This window comes from Syngnathus scovelli, chromosome 2 (assembly GCF_024217435.2).
Source record: "Syngnathus scovelli strain Florida chromosome 2, RoL_Ssco_1.2, whole genome shotgun sequence".
Classification (NCBI taxonomy): Eukaryota; Metazoa; Chordata; class Actinopteri; order Syngnathiformes; family Syngnathidae; genus Syngnathus; species Syngnathus scovelli.
This window is the reverse complement of record NC_090848.1, coordinates 26,537,521-26,551,510: the sequence shown is the minus strand read 5'-3', so window position 1 is coordinate 26,551,510 and position 13,990 is coordinate 26,537,521. Positions and strand designations below refer to the sequence as shown.

Below are 13,990 nucleotides of genomic sequence, written 5' to 3'. Positions count from 1 at the left end.
GTAACAAGACAATTAGATTGGCAATTAAAGCCACTGAGTGGCAAATATTTATCACTATGGGTGAAGGTAGCAAAATGCTAACCTAACAAAATTAGATATATGAATCACTCAACTTAATTATCTACAGTATAAATCTGGGACTGCTTCACTGTGATCTGTTCCAGAAAAGAGGGGCAATTGCATACAACACTAAATGGGTGATGTGGCAACTTGTGCAGCAGAAATCCTAATCACTGACACAACCTGATAAAGGGAGGACTCAGCCTCAGAGATGGATTGCCGTCAAGGCAGCAATTTATTAAATAAAGTAAAAAGCAAAACACCTCAAACCAAGGGAAAAACAACGGGGCTGCAAAAGTTCAAACAAAAGGTGCTTCAAAAGAGGGAGTTCTTTGCAAAGTGCAAACAAACAATGATTGTGAAAAAAGTAACAATAAAAAGGTTCTCACTGTGAGGTGAAGTGAGGCGAATGCTAGGCTAGGCTAGGCTAGGCTACGAGAGCTATGGACACTTCAGTGAACACGAGGAAAAGACTTCGGCACAAGATAGCGGAGACACAGACTATTTAACACATAAGACTCATCCTAAACGAATTCATTACAGACAACAAACTTGATCGAACTTGATTAAATGAAACATGGCAAAAACCCCTGGACTATTTTTCACTCAATCAAACCACCCCTACAGGATACTCTTATCTGGACAGCCCACGCACTGAGGGCAGAGGGGGTGGCATCGCTGCTATTTACAATCAAAACCTCAAACCCCGTGCACTGTCCCTCCCCTCTGCCCCATCATTCGAACATCTGGCTTTTAAATTTCCAGGACCAAAACCCCTCATCACTGTTATTATTTACGCCCCCACAAACCAAACCCATCTTTCTTATCTGACCTCTCAGAATTCATCATTGCACTTTTCTCAGTTTCATCATCTCTCCTGCTTCTTGGTGATTTCAACCTGCACATCGATTCCCCAGACTGTAAACATTCTATGGACTTGCTGGATTTCCTTAACTGCTCCGGGCTTCACTCAACACATCACCTTCCCTATCCACAAGCACGGACACACCCTAGACCTGGTCTACTTCACTGACCTCCACATCCACAACATTTCTAGCTCCGACCTCACCATATCTGACCACTTAACCATCTTATTTGATATTAACACCCCCACGCCTGAACCAAAACAAAACCGCACAATCATCTTTCGCAACCTCAAGTCCATCTGCCCAGACACTCTCTCAAGTCAAGTCAAGTCAAGTCAAGTCAAGTTTATTTGTATAGCCCTAAATCACAAACAGTCTCAAAGGGCTTCACATAGCCAAAATTGACAATTATTCTCAAAGCATCCCCTGATCATAAGCTCCCAAAAGGGCAAGGAAAAACTCAAAAAAACCCTGCCAGGGGAAAATGAGAAACCTTGAGAAGGGACCACAGATGGAAGGATCCCCCTTTCAGGATCACCAGGTTATAATGGATGCAGAGAGTGCACAAGTAATACATAATATGAAAATCAATGAAAAAAATGGATGTCGGAGGTGCCCTCGATTGTCCTGGCAGTGTCCTCAAGGGGGCCGAGCCGCAGCTCCCCCATCCCGAACTGGTCCCCGAGAATCCAGCCAGCCGCTCTCCACCTGCATATCAAACACACTTTCCGGCCTCACCCCCCCTGAAAACCCAACGCCCACGAACCTCGTCAACACTTACAACAACATTCTGTCTCCCTCCCTCAACACAGTGGTTCCTCTGAAAACCAAAACAGTCACTTTTACTCACTCAGCACCCTGGTTCAACCCGGAACTCCATAAACTTAAGAAACAACTCTGACAGCTCGAACAATTATGCAAGAAAACCGGCCTCACAGTCCATGCCCTTGCTTACAAAGACCTCATGCACCATTATAAATCAGCCCTTAACAAAGCCCGCTCATCTTATTACTCTGGCATCATCCGCTCTGGTTCTTCAAACCCACGTTCCCTGTTTTCGACCATAAACAAATTCCTCAAACCCCATGACAACACTTCATCATCATTCACCCCAGAGAAATGTGACACGCTTTTGTCATTTTTCAATTCTAAAATAGAAAACATCTACCACCAGCTCGCGTCCTCCCCCTTCACGACCCCACAACCTGAACCCACATTATTTTCATCATCTGTCCCCCGGCTATCAACTTTTTCCTCCATAACTTTTGCTGACCTCTCCAAAATACTCTCCACCATGAAATCCTCTACCTCCACCCTGGACCCCATGCCATCTTAACTCATCAAAGACTGCCTCACCCCTATTGCCCAACTCATCATAGACATAAGCAATTCCTCCCTCGCCTCTGGCATAGTCCCCTCACCTCTTAAGCTTGCAGCCATCACTCCTCTCCTCAAAAAACCCAGCCTTGACCCTGAGGACCCCAACAACTACAGACCCATCTCTAATCTCACATTTCTGTCAAAACTACTGGAAAGAGCCGTCGCAACTCAACTCAAGACCCACCTCCTCTCAAATAACCTGTATGAAACATTCCGATCTGGTTTCCGTACACACCACAGCACTGAAACGGCCCTACTCAAAGTCACAAATGATCTCCTGCTTTCCACTGACTCTGGCTCTCTCACCATCCTCCTCCTCCTTGGCCTCAGTGCTGCCTTTGACACAGAAAACAACTCCATTCTTCTCAACCGCCTGGAATCCATCAGCATCACCAACACCGCCCTCTCCTGGCTCAAATCCTACCTGTCTGACAAATGTAACTACATCACCATCAACCAACACAAATCCCACACCACCCCTGTTGTACACGGAGTCCCTCAAGGATCAGTTCTGGGCTCCATTCTCTTCATTCTGTACATGCTTCCTATTATGCACATCATCTGCCCCCATGGTCTCAAATTCCACTGTTACACCGACGATACAGAACTCTACATCACCACTAAAACAATCTCCCATCCATCCTCTCCACCTTCACTTGCTGCCTCACAGCCATCAAAGACTGGATGACTCAAAACTTTCTCAAACTAAACAGTAACAAAATGGAGATCATCATCTTTGGTCCTAAATCCAGCCTCCCCACCTACCAGAACTTCACACTCTGTATTGACGGCCGCTCTGTCACTCCCTGCCTCCTAGTCAGAAACCTTGGAATTTATATGGACCCCACACACTCCTTCAAACCACACATTAACCACGTTGCTAAAAAATCCTTCTTTCATCTACGAAACATTGCACAACTTCGACCCTTTCTTTCCACCCCTGTGGCAGAGACATTAATTCATGCATTTATTACCTCCAGACTGGACTACTGCAATAGCATCCTGTATGGTCTCCCCTCAACTGTCCTTCACAAATTGCAATATGTTCAAAACTCTGCTGCCCGACTGCTCACCCGCTCACCCAGCAGGCAGCACATCACCCCTGTCCTCTGTCAACTTCACTGGCTTCCCATAAAACAGCGCATACATTTTAAGATCCTTTTCACCACATGCAAGGCCCTAAACAACCTACCTGTCTGAACTCCTGCATCGCTATATTTCGTTTTTCTACCTTAATTTCTACATTTTTCAACCGATTCAACCCATTCCAACTTTCAATTGTAATTCCAAATTTTCAAATTTGAAATTCGACCAAATTCTCAAAAATTTTGTTTTTCTACCTTAATTTCTACATTTTTCAACTGATTCAACCCATTCCAACTTTCAATTGTAATTCCAAATGTTCAAATTTGAAATTCGACCAAATTCTCCAAAATTTCGTTTTTCTACTCTAATTTCTACATTTTTCAACCGATTCAACCCATTCCAACTTTTAATTGTATTTCCAAATTAGCAAATTTGAAATTCGACTAAATTCTCTAATATTTCGTCTTCCATCCATCCATCCATCCATCCATCCATCCATCCATCCATCCATCCATCCATCCATCCATCCATCCATCCATCCATCCATCCATCCATCCATCCATCCATCCATCCATCTTCTTCAGCTTATCCGGGGTCGGGTCGCGGGGGCAGCAGCTTCAGGAAGGACTCCCAGACTTCCCTCTCCCCAGCCACTTCATCCAGCTCCTCCCGGGGGATCCCAAGGCGTTCTCAGGCCAGCTGAGAGATATAGGATATTAAAAAAATAAATAAAAAAAAAAATCAATAAATAATAATAAATCAAATTCATCAGCAACATTAACTCAGGAACACAATATGACAAACAATTTTACCAACAAAACAAAAATTACAACAATTCGTGCTGATTTTATTTTTCTTCAAAATGAGAAAGTCAAGTCTACTTTGTTGCTGTCAGTTGCTTCATCAAACTGTAAGGCAAAACGTTTGTCTTTGAGTTTCTCTACCAGCTGTTCTTTGAGATCGTTGGCAATGTTATTTATACGTCTGGCAACAGAGTAATTGGACAGAGGGAATTTTTTTAAATTTTGCAGCGCTTGCGTCGTCCAGCATGACAGAGATCATGTCTAATACTGCAGGCACTATCAGCTCCTCTGCTATGGTGTGTTGATTTTTGCACTGAGCAATTTGGTATGCCACTTTATACGATGCTAACAGTGCTCGCTGGTTTACTGAAGTAGCACTCACAAAGCGGGACAATTGTTGGCAATATTCGGCACGTTTTTTCCTGAAAAAACTCAAGCAGCTTATCAGCGTGATTGGGGTGGAATGACTTTAAGTGCCGCCTTAATTTATTTGTCTTCATAATGTCCGCTGCCAACATTTTTAAACATACCGGTCTTTCCTTGTCTCCCACCGTAATAACAGCGAAGCCAAATGCTACATACGCTTCGTCATATTTCCTCACCTTGGCTTTCGAGAGACTTACGTTTGTCCCATTATCTGCGTCCTTCTCCGCCTTTCTTTTCAATCCTGTCAAATATTTTTTCATTGTGTTGCTGAAGAGTTTGTTCGTTGAACTTTTACATCTCTTGCTCAGTGCTGTGTGCTCTTGTTTGGTGCAAAAACTTCCAAGCCATCTACCTGCCAACTAGACCCCCTCCCATCCTCCCTGGTTATAGCCTCCCTCCCCTCTCTATTACCCCTGAACAGCCATCATTCACTCCTCTCTCACCTCTGGTTCTGTCCCATCATCGCTCAAGACTGCTGCTGTTACACCTCTACTGAAGAAACCTGTTTAAGACCCCAACGTCTTCAATAATCTCCGCCCCATCTCCAACCTGCCATTTCTCTCTAAAATACTGGAAAAAGCTGTAGCATCACAGATTCAGGCCCACCTTTTCAACAAAAACCTTTATGAACAGTTTCAGTGCGGTTTTTGCCCCCGTCACAGCACAGAAACAGCCCTCATCAAAATCACAAATGACCTACTAATGGCAGCTGACTTTGGTTTAATATCCATCCTCATTCTCCTGGACTTGAGCGCAGCTTTTGACACCATTTCCTACTCCATCCTCCTCGACCGACTAGCCTCCATTGGCATATCTGACACACCCCTAGACTGGTTCCACTCATATCTCTCTGGCCGTACTCAGTTCATTCAGTTAAAATCATTCACATCCGATCCCTCACCCCTATCCTCCGGTGTTCTCCAGGGCTCTGTCTTTGGCCCTATCCTGTTCATCATCTACGGACCTCCTCCCACTTGGTCTCATATTCCGTAAATATAACATCAATTTTCACTGCTGTGCGGAAGACACCCAGCTCTGTGTTTCCTCCAAACCCTCTTCCACCGTCACACCCTCCTCCCTCTGTGCGTGTCTACAGGACATCAAAACCTTCTTCACCTCCAATTTCCTCAAAATCAACAGTGAGACAACATTGGGTCCAAATCCATACTCTCCAAGCAACCCAGTTTCACCCTCACCATCGACAACTCCCCCGTCTCCCCTTCCCCCCAGGTCAAGAGTCTGGGTGTCGTCCTTGACAGCACTTTATCTTTCCAGTCACACATCAACACCATCCGGTCAGCCTACTTCCACCTCCGAAACATCAACCGCCTCCGCCCCTCACTCACTCCCAACAGCGCCGCAATCCTGGTTCATTCACTTGCCACTTCCCGTCTGGACTATTGCAACTCCCTTCTGTTTGGTCTCCCCCACAAACTCCAACTGGTTCAGAACGCTGCTGCTCGTATCATCACCAAAACCCCTTCCACCTGTCACATCACCCTCGTTCTTCACCAACTGCAATGGCTTCCCATCAAATACCGTATAGTCTACAAAATCCTTCTGAACGCTTTCAAAACAGTCCATAACCTGTCCATAACTGATTTGAGATTGTTTTCGTCAGAATTATTTTGTGTTATCTTGTTTCTCCATAAATGATCGCATTTTTGACACCCTAAACATGAACAGAAACTCACCAAACTATGCAAAGTCATCGGCCCTGGTGAAAAAATTGATAATTTAAAGTTGACATAAACAATGAAAACACAATGGCTTTGTTAGTGCCACCAAAAGTGAAAAAATAAAAGCCATATCCGGTCCATTAGACCTAGACCTACTAAAATTGTCAGGCACATGTAGCAACCGGAGACATACAAAAAAGTTCATGTCAGGAGTTGGAAAAGAATTGTGCATTTTTTAATGTCCAATTTTGGTACATTTTAGCACATATACAGAGGTCATACTTTTACACCCTTGTCCTAGAGCAGTGGTTCTTAACCTGGGTTCAATCGAAGCCTAGGGCTTCGGTGAGTCGGTCTCAGGGGTTCGGCAGAGCCTCCACTACGGAGGTCCGAACACCTGATTTATTTTGTAAATTCATGATGACGCATATCTGAACTGGTCTCGCAAAGGCAACAGCAAAAGTCACACTGATTTGCAGGTACGTATGTAATTTGTTTTGAGTTCATGCATTGTGTTGGTTTTGTTCTTTGAACAAGGTGATGTTCATGCATGGGTCATTTTGTGCATCAGTGATAAACATTGATGTCTTAGTTTGAAAAAAAAATATTTTTTTCACTAAAGAGGGCTTCGGTGAATGCACATAGTATGAAACTGGTGGGGTTCGGTACCTCCAATAAGGTTAAGAACCACTGTCCGAGAGCATAAGTATTAAAGTCAAGGCCTGGGGTCCAGATACGACCCGCCACATCATTTTATGTCGCCTGCGAAGACAAATTTTGCATCGACTGTGTCATTACTAAAATAACAAATTGTCTTCACTTTTTAAAAGATAGAGATATTCTTGCCCTTTTTATTACAATTAAACTTTTTAAAATATTTGAACAGTTTTTACTAATTTCTGATTTCAAAACTACAGTATTTTCCAGAATATAAGTCACAGTTTTGTTTTCATTGTTTGGCCGGGGGTGCGACTTATAATCAGGAGCGACTTATGTGAAATAATTAACACATTATTACTTGATCATTATCACATTACTTACTTACTATAGTATAGTTGATTACTTCAATGTTATTTTCACTTTAAACCACATTTCAATAGGCCTGTGAAATTATTGGAGCTGCAACTTACAATGAGTCTGACCTCAGCGGCGCATGTACTTCCGGAGTCAGCAGCGGCGTTGTGACACAGATGATGAAAATTTTGATGGCTTTAATGATTTGGAGTGACACGAATGGTTTGATGAAATTGTTATTTATGTTATAGTTATTTGATATATAGTTTGTATATAGTTATATAGGCCTGTGGAATAACTGGAACCACAACTGATGAGTCCCACGTCAGCGTCCCATGTAATTTCAGAGTTAGCAGTGGCATTTTTTTTAAGTGACACAGAGGAAGGAAGATTTCGATGGATTTAATGATTTGGAGTGACACGGATGGTTCGATAAATGTGTTATTTATGTTATTGTTATTTGAATATCTGAATATGTTACATCAGGCACGTTATCAGTTCTTCGTTTGTGTTTATGTAACGTTAGCATACCGTATGGTTTAGCCTGTTGCCTGTTCATGTCTGTTGTTGGTGTTGGATTTTGTCAAATAAAGTTCCCCCAAAAATGCGACTTGTACTCCGGTGTGACTTGGCCTGTCTTTTTCTTCTTTATTATGCATTTCATGGCTGGTGCGACTTGTACTGCGGAGCAATTTATAGTCCGGAAAATACGGTAGTTATTCATCAGAAAATAAGCATTTTTTTCTTTGATATTTTTCTCCCAGTCTAACGGATGAATCAGATCTACTTCATATTTGTTCTTAAGAGTGTTTAGGCCTTTTGACTCAATTCATCAGGCTCCTGCAGAACGTGAGGTTGAACTGGTCATTTGACATTTAACACACAATATGGCACATTATAAAATAATGTAATGTAAGTGTCCATCCTCAAATGAAGAGCTGCAGGAAGACACCCTCAGTCATCGTGGCAGTGCTTGTGAGGAGGTTGTCCACCTCAGATCTCATCCTGGTTAGGTGATGTCGAATCCAGACAGCAACTTTCAGTTGCTAGGCCTTCCCCTAGTGTACAAAGTACAAACCACAGCCAGATCGGCCAGCGTAGTTTATTTAAAGACAAGAGCATAGAAATGTGTCTTTAGTTGTGTCTTCTACTGAGGTATACAAGTCACACCAGCCATAAAATGCATAATAAAGAAAAAAAAAGACATACATTTAAGTCGCACTAGAGTATAAGTCACATTTTTTGGGGAAATTTATTTGATCAAATCCAACACCAAGAACAGACATGTCATCTTGAAAGCCAATTTAAAATAGAAATAGAACAGAGGCAACAACTGGCTGAATAATTGTACGGTATGCTAACGGTACATGACAAATTTATTCATTTTATTTTATTTGTTTAATCTTTATTTAACCAGTCAAAAAAATTAAGAGCAAGTTCTTATTTACAAGTGCGGCCTGACCCAAACAACAGTGGCTCTTTGGGGGGGGTCGGGGACGGGGTGCTAAAAAATAAAAATACATAAAAGAAGGTTATATAAATACAAAATCAAATAAAAAAAACAACCAACAACAGTAAAACAATACGATATGACAACATGCTTAAACTAACAGCTGCAAGAGTCGGTTAAAACTTGTTTCAATTTTTTTTCGTAGACTGTGAATGATATGATGAGAGTGAGTTTAAGGGTATTTTGTACAGTACAGTAATCCCTCGCTACTTCGCACTTCACCTATCGCGGACTCACTCTATCGTGGATTTTTTTTAAACAAATATTGCAGATATATTCGATGTATAGCGGATTTTTTTTTTTTTAGTCTGCCACACACGCACATGCACACGAACACACACATGCATGCACACGCACACATGCACGCACACACACACACACATGCACACACACACATTCACAGCGTCATGCAATGAAGCACACAACCCAGACAAAGACAGGCAAGTGCACCTCTACACCATCAGAGATGGTCGTGGCTTATTGCAGTGTCACTTGGAGTGCAGGGCTTTTTCTGCCCATATGACACTAATGGCCAATGGGAACATGTTGATCTGTGTCCTTGCAGTGGATTGGCTTAGCAGTTCTAACAACATTTTATTTCAGCCTCCCGCACTTTCTTCACTCCGTCTGCGCACCTCAGACTTGCACTTCATTACACACATACTATCAGGTATCCACTTCTCGGTTGACAAGCGGAGTAGAACTCCGTGTCTGCTTGTCACTCCTGATCAGATCGTCCTGTTTGTCATAAAATTCTAATAAGTCTTGTGCGGATGCCCTCGCACTGGGCAGCGGGGGCGCGACAGCCAGTCAGCACGGCAAGAGCAGAGCGGAGCTGTTGCATATTTACATTTTAAAATGACGAGCTGGTCAGCGAGCTCGTGTCGTGCAGGCATCTCGTAACACAGTGGGTCAGGCAAATGAGACGTCAGTGCCTCCCCAGTCATGAACCTCACTGCACGTCACTGGTGTCGCCATAATCAAAAATGGGCAGGATGGTCATTGTGGCGAGAGAGTGTCTAGCTGCACGGGTGAAGGTGACCTTATTGCGATAGAGGAAGCGAAGACGAGATTTAACTTTTGACTGTAGGTGTTTTATGTGTGTAGTGAAGGAAAGGGACGAGTCCAACCATAGGAGATATTTGTAACGATTTACAAACTCGAGTTCAATGCCATATGCGCAAAAGATTTTAGGGGCAGTGGTCGGAGCACGAGACCAGTTAAAAATGATGCATTTTGTTTTCTTTGTGTTAAGAAGGAGATGGAGAAATATTGTTCAACGGAGCTGAAACTAAGTTGTAGTGAGGATGCTGCAGAATGGAGAAAAGGGCCTTCAGAGTATAGGATAGTGTCATCAGCATAAAGGTGGATCTTCGAACTGCTGGCATACTTGAGTACATCAGTAATGTAAATAGAGAACAGCGCCAGTGTGTGAACAACATGTGTGTGATGACAGGCCAATACTTGAGAGCCTCTGCAGGAGGATGGAATGGATGACGGAATCGAAGGCCTTGGTCAGGTCGATGAAGGCAGCAACACAAATCTGGAGTCTAGGGAAGTGATAAGGGGTCGGCAACCTAAAATGCTCAAAGAACCATATCGGTCCCAAAAAAAAAAAAAAAACCATATCTGTCTGGAGCCGCAAAACTCTAAAAGCCTTTCATAAGGTGGAAATGTTTGTGCACACAGCCTCTTGATGCAATATTCAATGGAAAGGCAGCAGATTTCGATCCAATACAAACCCCTTTTGCGACCCTCTCGTAGTGCGCCGTCTGTCACGACTAAAATCAGGTGGTCAGTGTGTATCTCTATCTTTTAAACACTGCAGCACAGCCTCGCAGATGTTCTCACCCCGTGTTCGGCCTTTTAGTGGCGCCAATTCGATCATTTCTTCTTGCGGCCCATTAGAGTTCTCGCACCTGCATAGCCGAGCTGTCTGTTCGATATCGGTCACGTTACATGATTCATCACAGGCAATTGAGAAAGCTGGAGCTGAATTGATGTCCTTGATTTGCTGATCGGTGATATTGTTTGCCATTTTAATTACCCTTTCCGTCACTGTTTTTGTGGAGAGAGGCATGTCTTCAATTTTCTGAATGATCTTGGTTTTGTTTTTGAAGTCCGAAAATAGGCACTCTGATATTTTAATGAATGAATCCTACATGTGCTCGCCATCGGTGAATCTTTTTCCGCGCTTTATTATCTTCCGGGCTGCAACAAAACTTGCGGCAGGAGTAGAGTTTGGAGATGCAATCCACTTCTTGAAACTCTTTTTTCGGTCCTCAAATTTCTCCACCAGCACTGCAATTGCATCTTTCCTCTCAGTTCCAACTGGGTGATCGGCAGCAAATTTAGCATACTTTAGCTGAAAATGCCGCTCCAAATTGCTCTTCTTGTTATTTGACAACTTGTCAGCATTGGCAATGAAAGCAAATAGTTCAGTCCATTCTTTCTTAAACCCACTGTTCTCATCTGTAATCTTTCTCTTTTTGCCTTTTGAATCCATGGCCCATTACTCACACACCTGTTTACAACTCGCCTGTTCTGTGTCGCAGGCTATGACACAATTTTGCTATTTGGCGCCAATCTGAAATTCTGTATTTTTAATATATTTACAACTACATACATTTTTACAGCATAAGAATGTTTGTGTCATGATTACCATCTAAAAAACATATTTAAAAACCAACAACAAAAAAACAACAAAATATTTTTCCATTTTCACGCATTTTTGCCAAAGCTCCAGGGAGCCGCTAGTGGGATGCGGCTCTGGAGCCGCGGCTTGCCGACCCCTGGTATAGGACCTTCAGATTAGCTATTGTGCATCCATAGCCAGGCCGGAACCCAGACTGCAGTTCAGACAGGAAGTTGTTTGAGGCCCAAAAAAAGACCAAGCTGTTTGTGAACCAGTTTTTCTTAGACCTTAGCCAAGCAGGGCAGGATGGAAATAGGTCTATAACAGTTAGCCATAGCCAGAACCACCTTTAAAGAGTGGAAAAATCAATGCAGGTTTTCAGTCTGGAGGGAGGACATACAACTCCAGGGACATGTTAAAGTGCCACGAGATGGGGGCAGCAACGATGGGAGCAGCAAATTTTAAAAATCTTGGGTCCAGCCTGTCGTAACCGACCGACTTATTATTTTCCAGCGTGGAGAATTCCTCTAAAACCTCTGAGGTCAGGATGGATCTAAAAGAAAAAGTCACAGGGCTGGAAAACATAGTTGAATGTAAAAGGGCAGCAGTGGGGGGCATGACTGGGAGGTTACGAGCTGAATTAACAAAATGTTGACTTGAAAGAGAGGCTCTAAGAAACTTATCAGTAACAAGTGTCACCAAAAGTCAAAGTGCAGGGGAAATGGGAAGGTGTCAGTTTACTTTCCATGGATTTGACTGTTTTCTAGAATTGTTTTGCATCAGAGAGACACGATGCAAATTCATACAGAAAATGGGTGACTGGATTTTCTGATTGCCTGTGTATATAAACAACACACTGAGAACATGCCTGGTATGTTAACATATTAAGAGTTATTCAAATAACAATAGCATAAATAACATGCTAACAAGTTTACCAAACCATCAGTGTCACTCCAAATCACTAAATCCAATGACATCTTCATTAATTGTGTAACTTTTAAACGACTCCGCTAACTCCGGAAGTCCAAGGTGCGGCACTTCCTCTTCTATGTCGCTTACCTCAGACTCATTGCCAGTTGCAGTTCCAATTATTCCACAGGGCTAGAGTGCCCTCTTGCGGTTTAGTGTGAAAATAACAAGTGGAATGATATAATGTGTTAATAATTTCTCACACAAGTTGATCATGAGTATAAGTCGTATCCCCGGCCAAACTATGAAAAAAACTGCAACTTATAGTCCGGAAAATATGGCAAGCTCTGATTATTGTGGGTAGGGCATTCCAAAGCCTGGGAGCCCGAATAGAAAATGCTCTTATGCCTGCGGACGTCTTTTTGGACCACTAAAAGCGTTTTGTGAACAAAGGACATATGGTATAACGAGGTCAACGAGATAAGAAGGCTTGAAAACAATTAATATGTTATAGGTTAGTGTTAGGGTTGACAAATTATTGTGATCATATGATTATGTTGGAATGTAGATTAGAATCATTAACATATATATATATATGTATATATATATATATATTTTTTTTTTTTGGGGGGGGGTTAAAAATCTGAATCAACAATCGTTAGGAATTGGAATTAAATTGAAGAGCCAGAATCATCAATTTCAAAATTACACAGCTAACTGGATATAACTAAGTGTTAATCCTGCCATAGTAGAACTATTCGGTTGTCTTCAGAACAATGTCTTGACATGTACTAAAAGCATATTAGGTAAACAGGTAGCCAGATGCCGTACGTGCCAAAAAATCAACTTCTAGGGGATTGGAAGGTGTTTATTAGTTTTACATTTCACACTGAAGTTTAATTTAAATATTTTCTTTTAACTATAAAAGATAAGAATGCCACGCCGTCAGCAATTTCTGTTGACTTTGTTTGATTGCAGACGGCGGGTGCCTAAAGATGTGGCCCCTGTTGAAATCCCCACGCAGCATATGGAAATTGACGACTATGTAGATGAAGATGAGGTAATAAAAGTTTTCCTAGACACATTTATTATTCAATCAATGAATCTTTAATCACAGACACTTTAATCATCCATCCATGGATAGATGGATATCCATCTTCTTCCGCTTATCCGGGATTGTGTCGCGGGGGCAGCAGCTTTAGGATGGACTCCCAGACTTCCCTCTCCCCAGCCACTTTATCCAGCTCATCCTGGGGGATACCAAGACGTTCCCAGGCCACCTGAGAGACATAGTCTCTCCAGCGCGTCCTGGGTTGTCCACAGGGTCTCCTGCCGGTAGGAGATGCCCGGAACACCTCCCCAGGGAGGCGTCCAGGAGATATCCTGATGAGATGCCCGAGCCACCTCATCTGGCTCCTCTCAACGTGGAGGAGCAGCGGTTGTACTCCGAGGCTCTCCCGGATGACCGAGCTTCTCACCCTATCTCTAAGGGAGAACCCGGACACCCTACAGAGAAAACTCATTTCGGCCGCTTGTATCCGGGATCTCGTTCTTTCGGTCATGACCCATAGCTCGTGATCATAGGTGAGGGTAGGCGCGTAGATCGACCGGTAAATTGAGAC

At 42.9% G+C, this 13,990-nt stretch overlaps 1 protein-coding gene across 1 annotated transcript in view; it reads left to right on the top strand.

Annotated features, from left to right (window-relative positions):
• Window positions 1-13,990, top strand: part of itpr3 (inositol 1,4,5-trisphosphate receptor, type 3) — a 459,677-nt gene that overhangs the window by 153,707 nt on the left and 291,980 nt on the right. Inside the window, exon 18 of the mRNA XM_049754123.2 lies at window positions 13,347-13,428. Within this exon, the coding sequence (XP_049610080.1) occupies window positions 13,347-13,428 (82 nt within the window). The remainder of the gene's footprint in view (window positions 1-13,346; window positions 13,429-13,990) is intronic.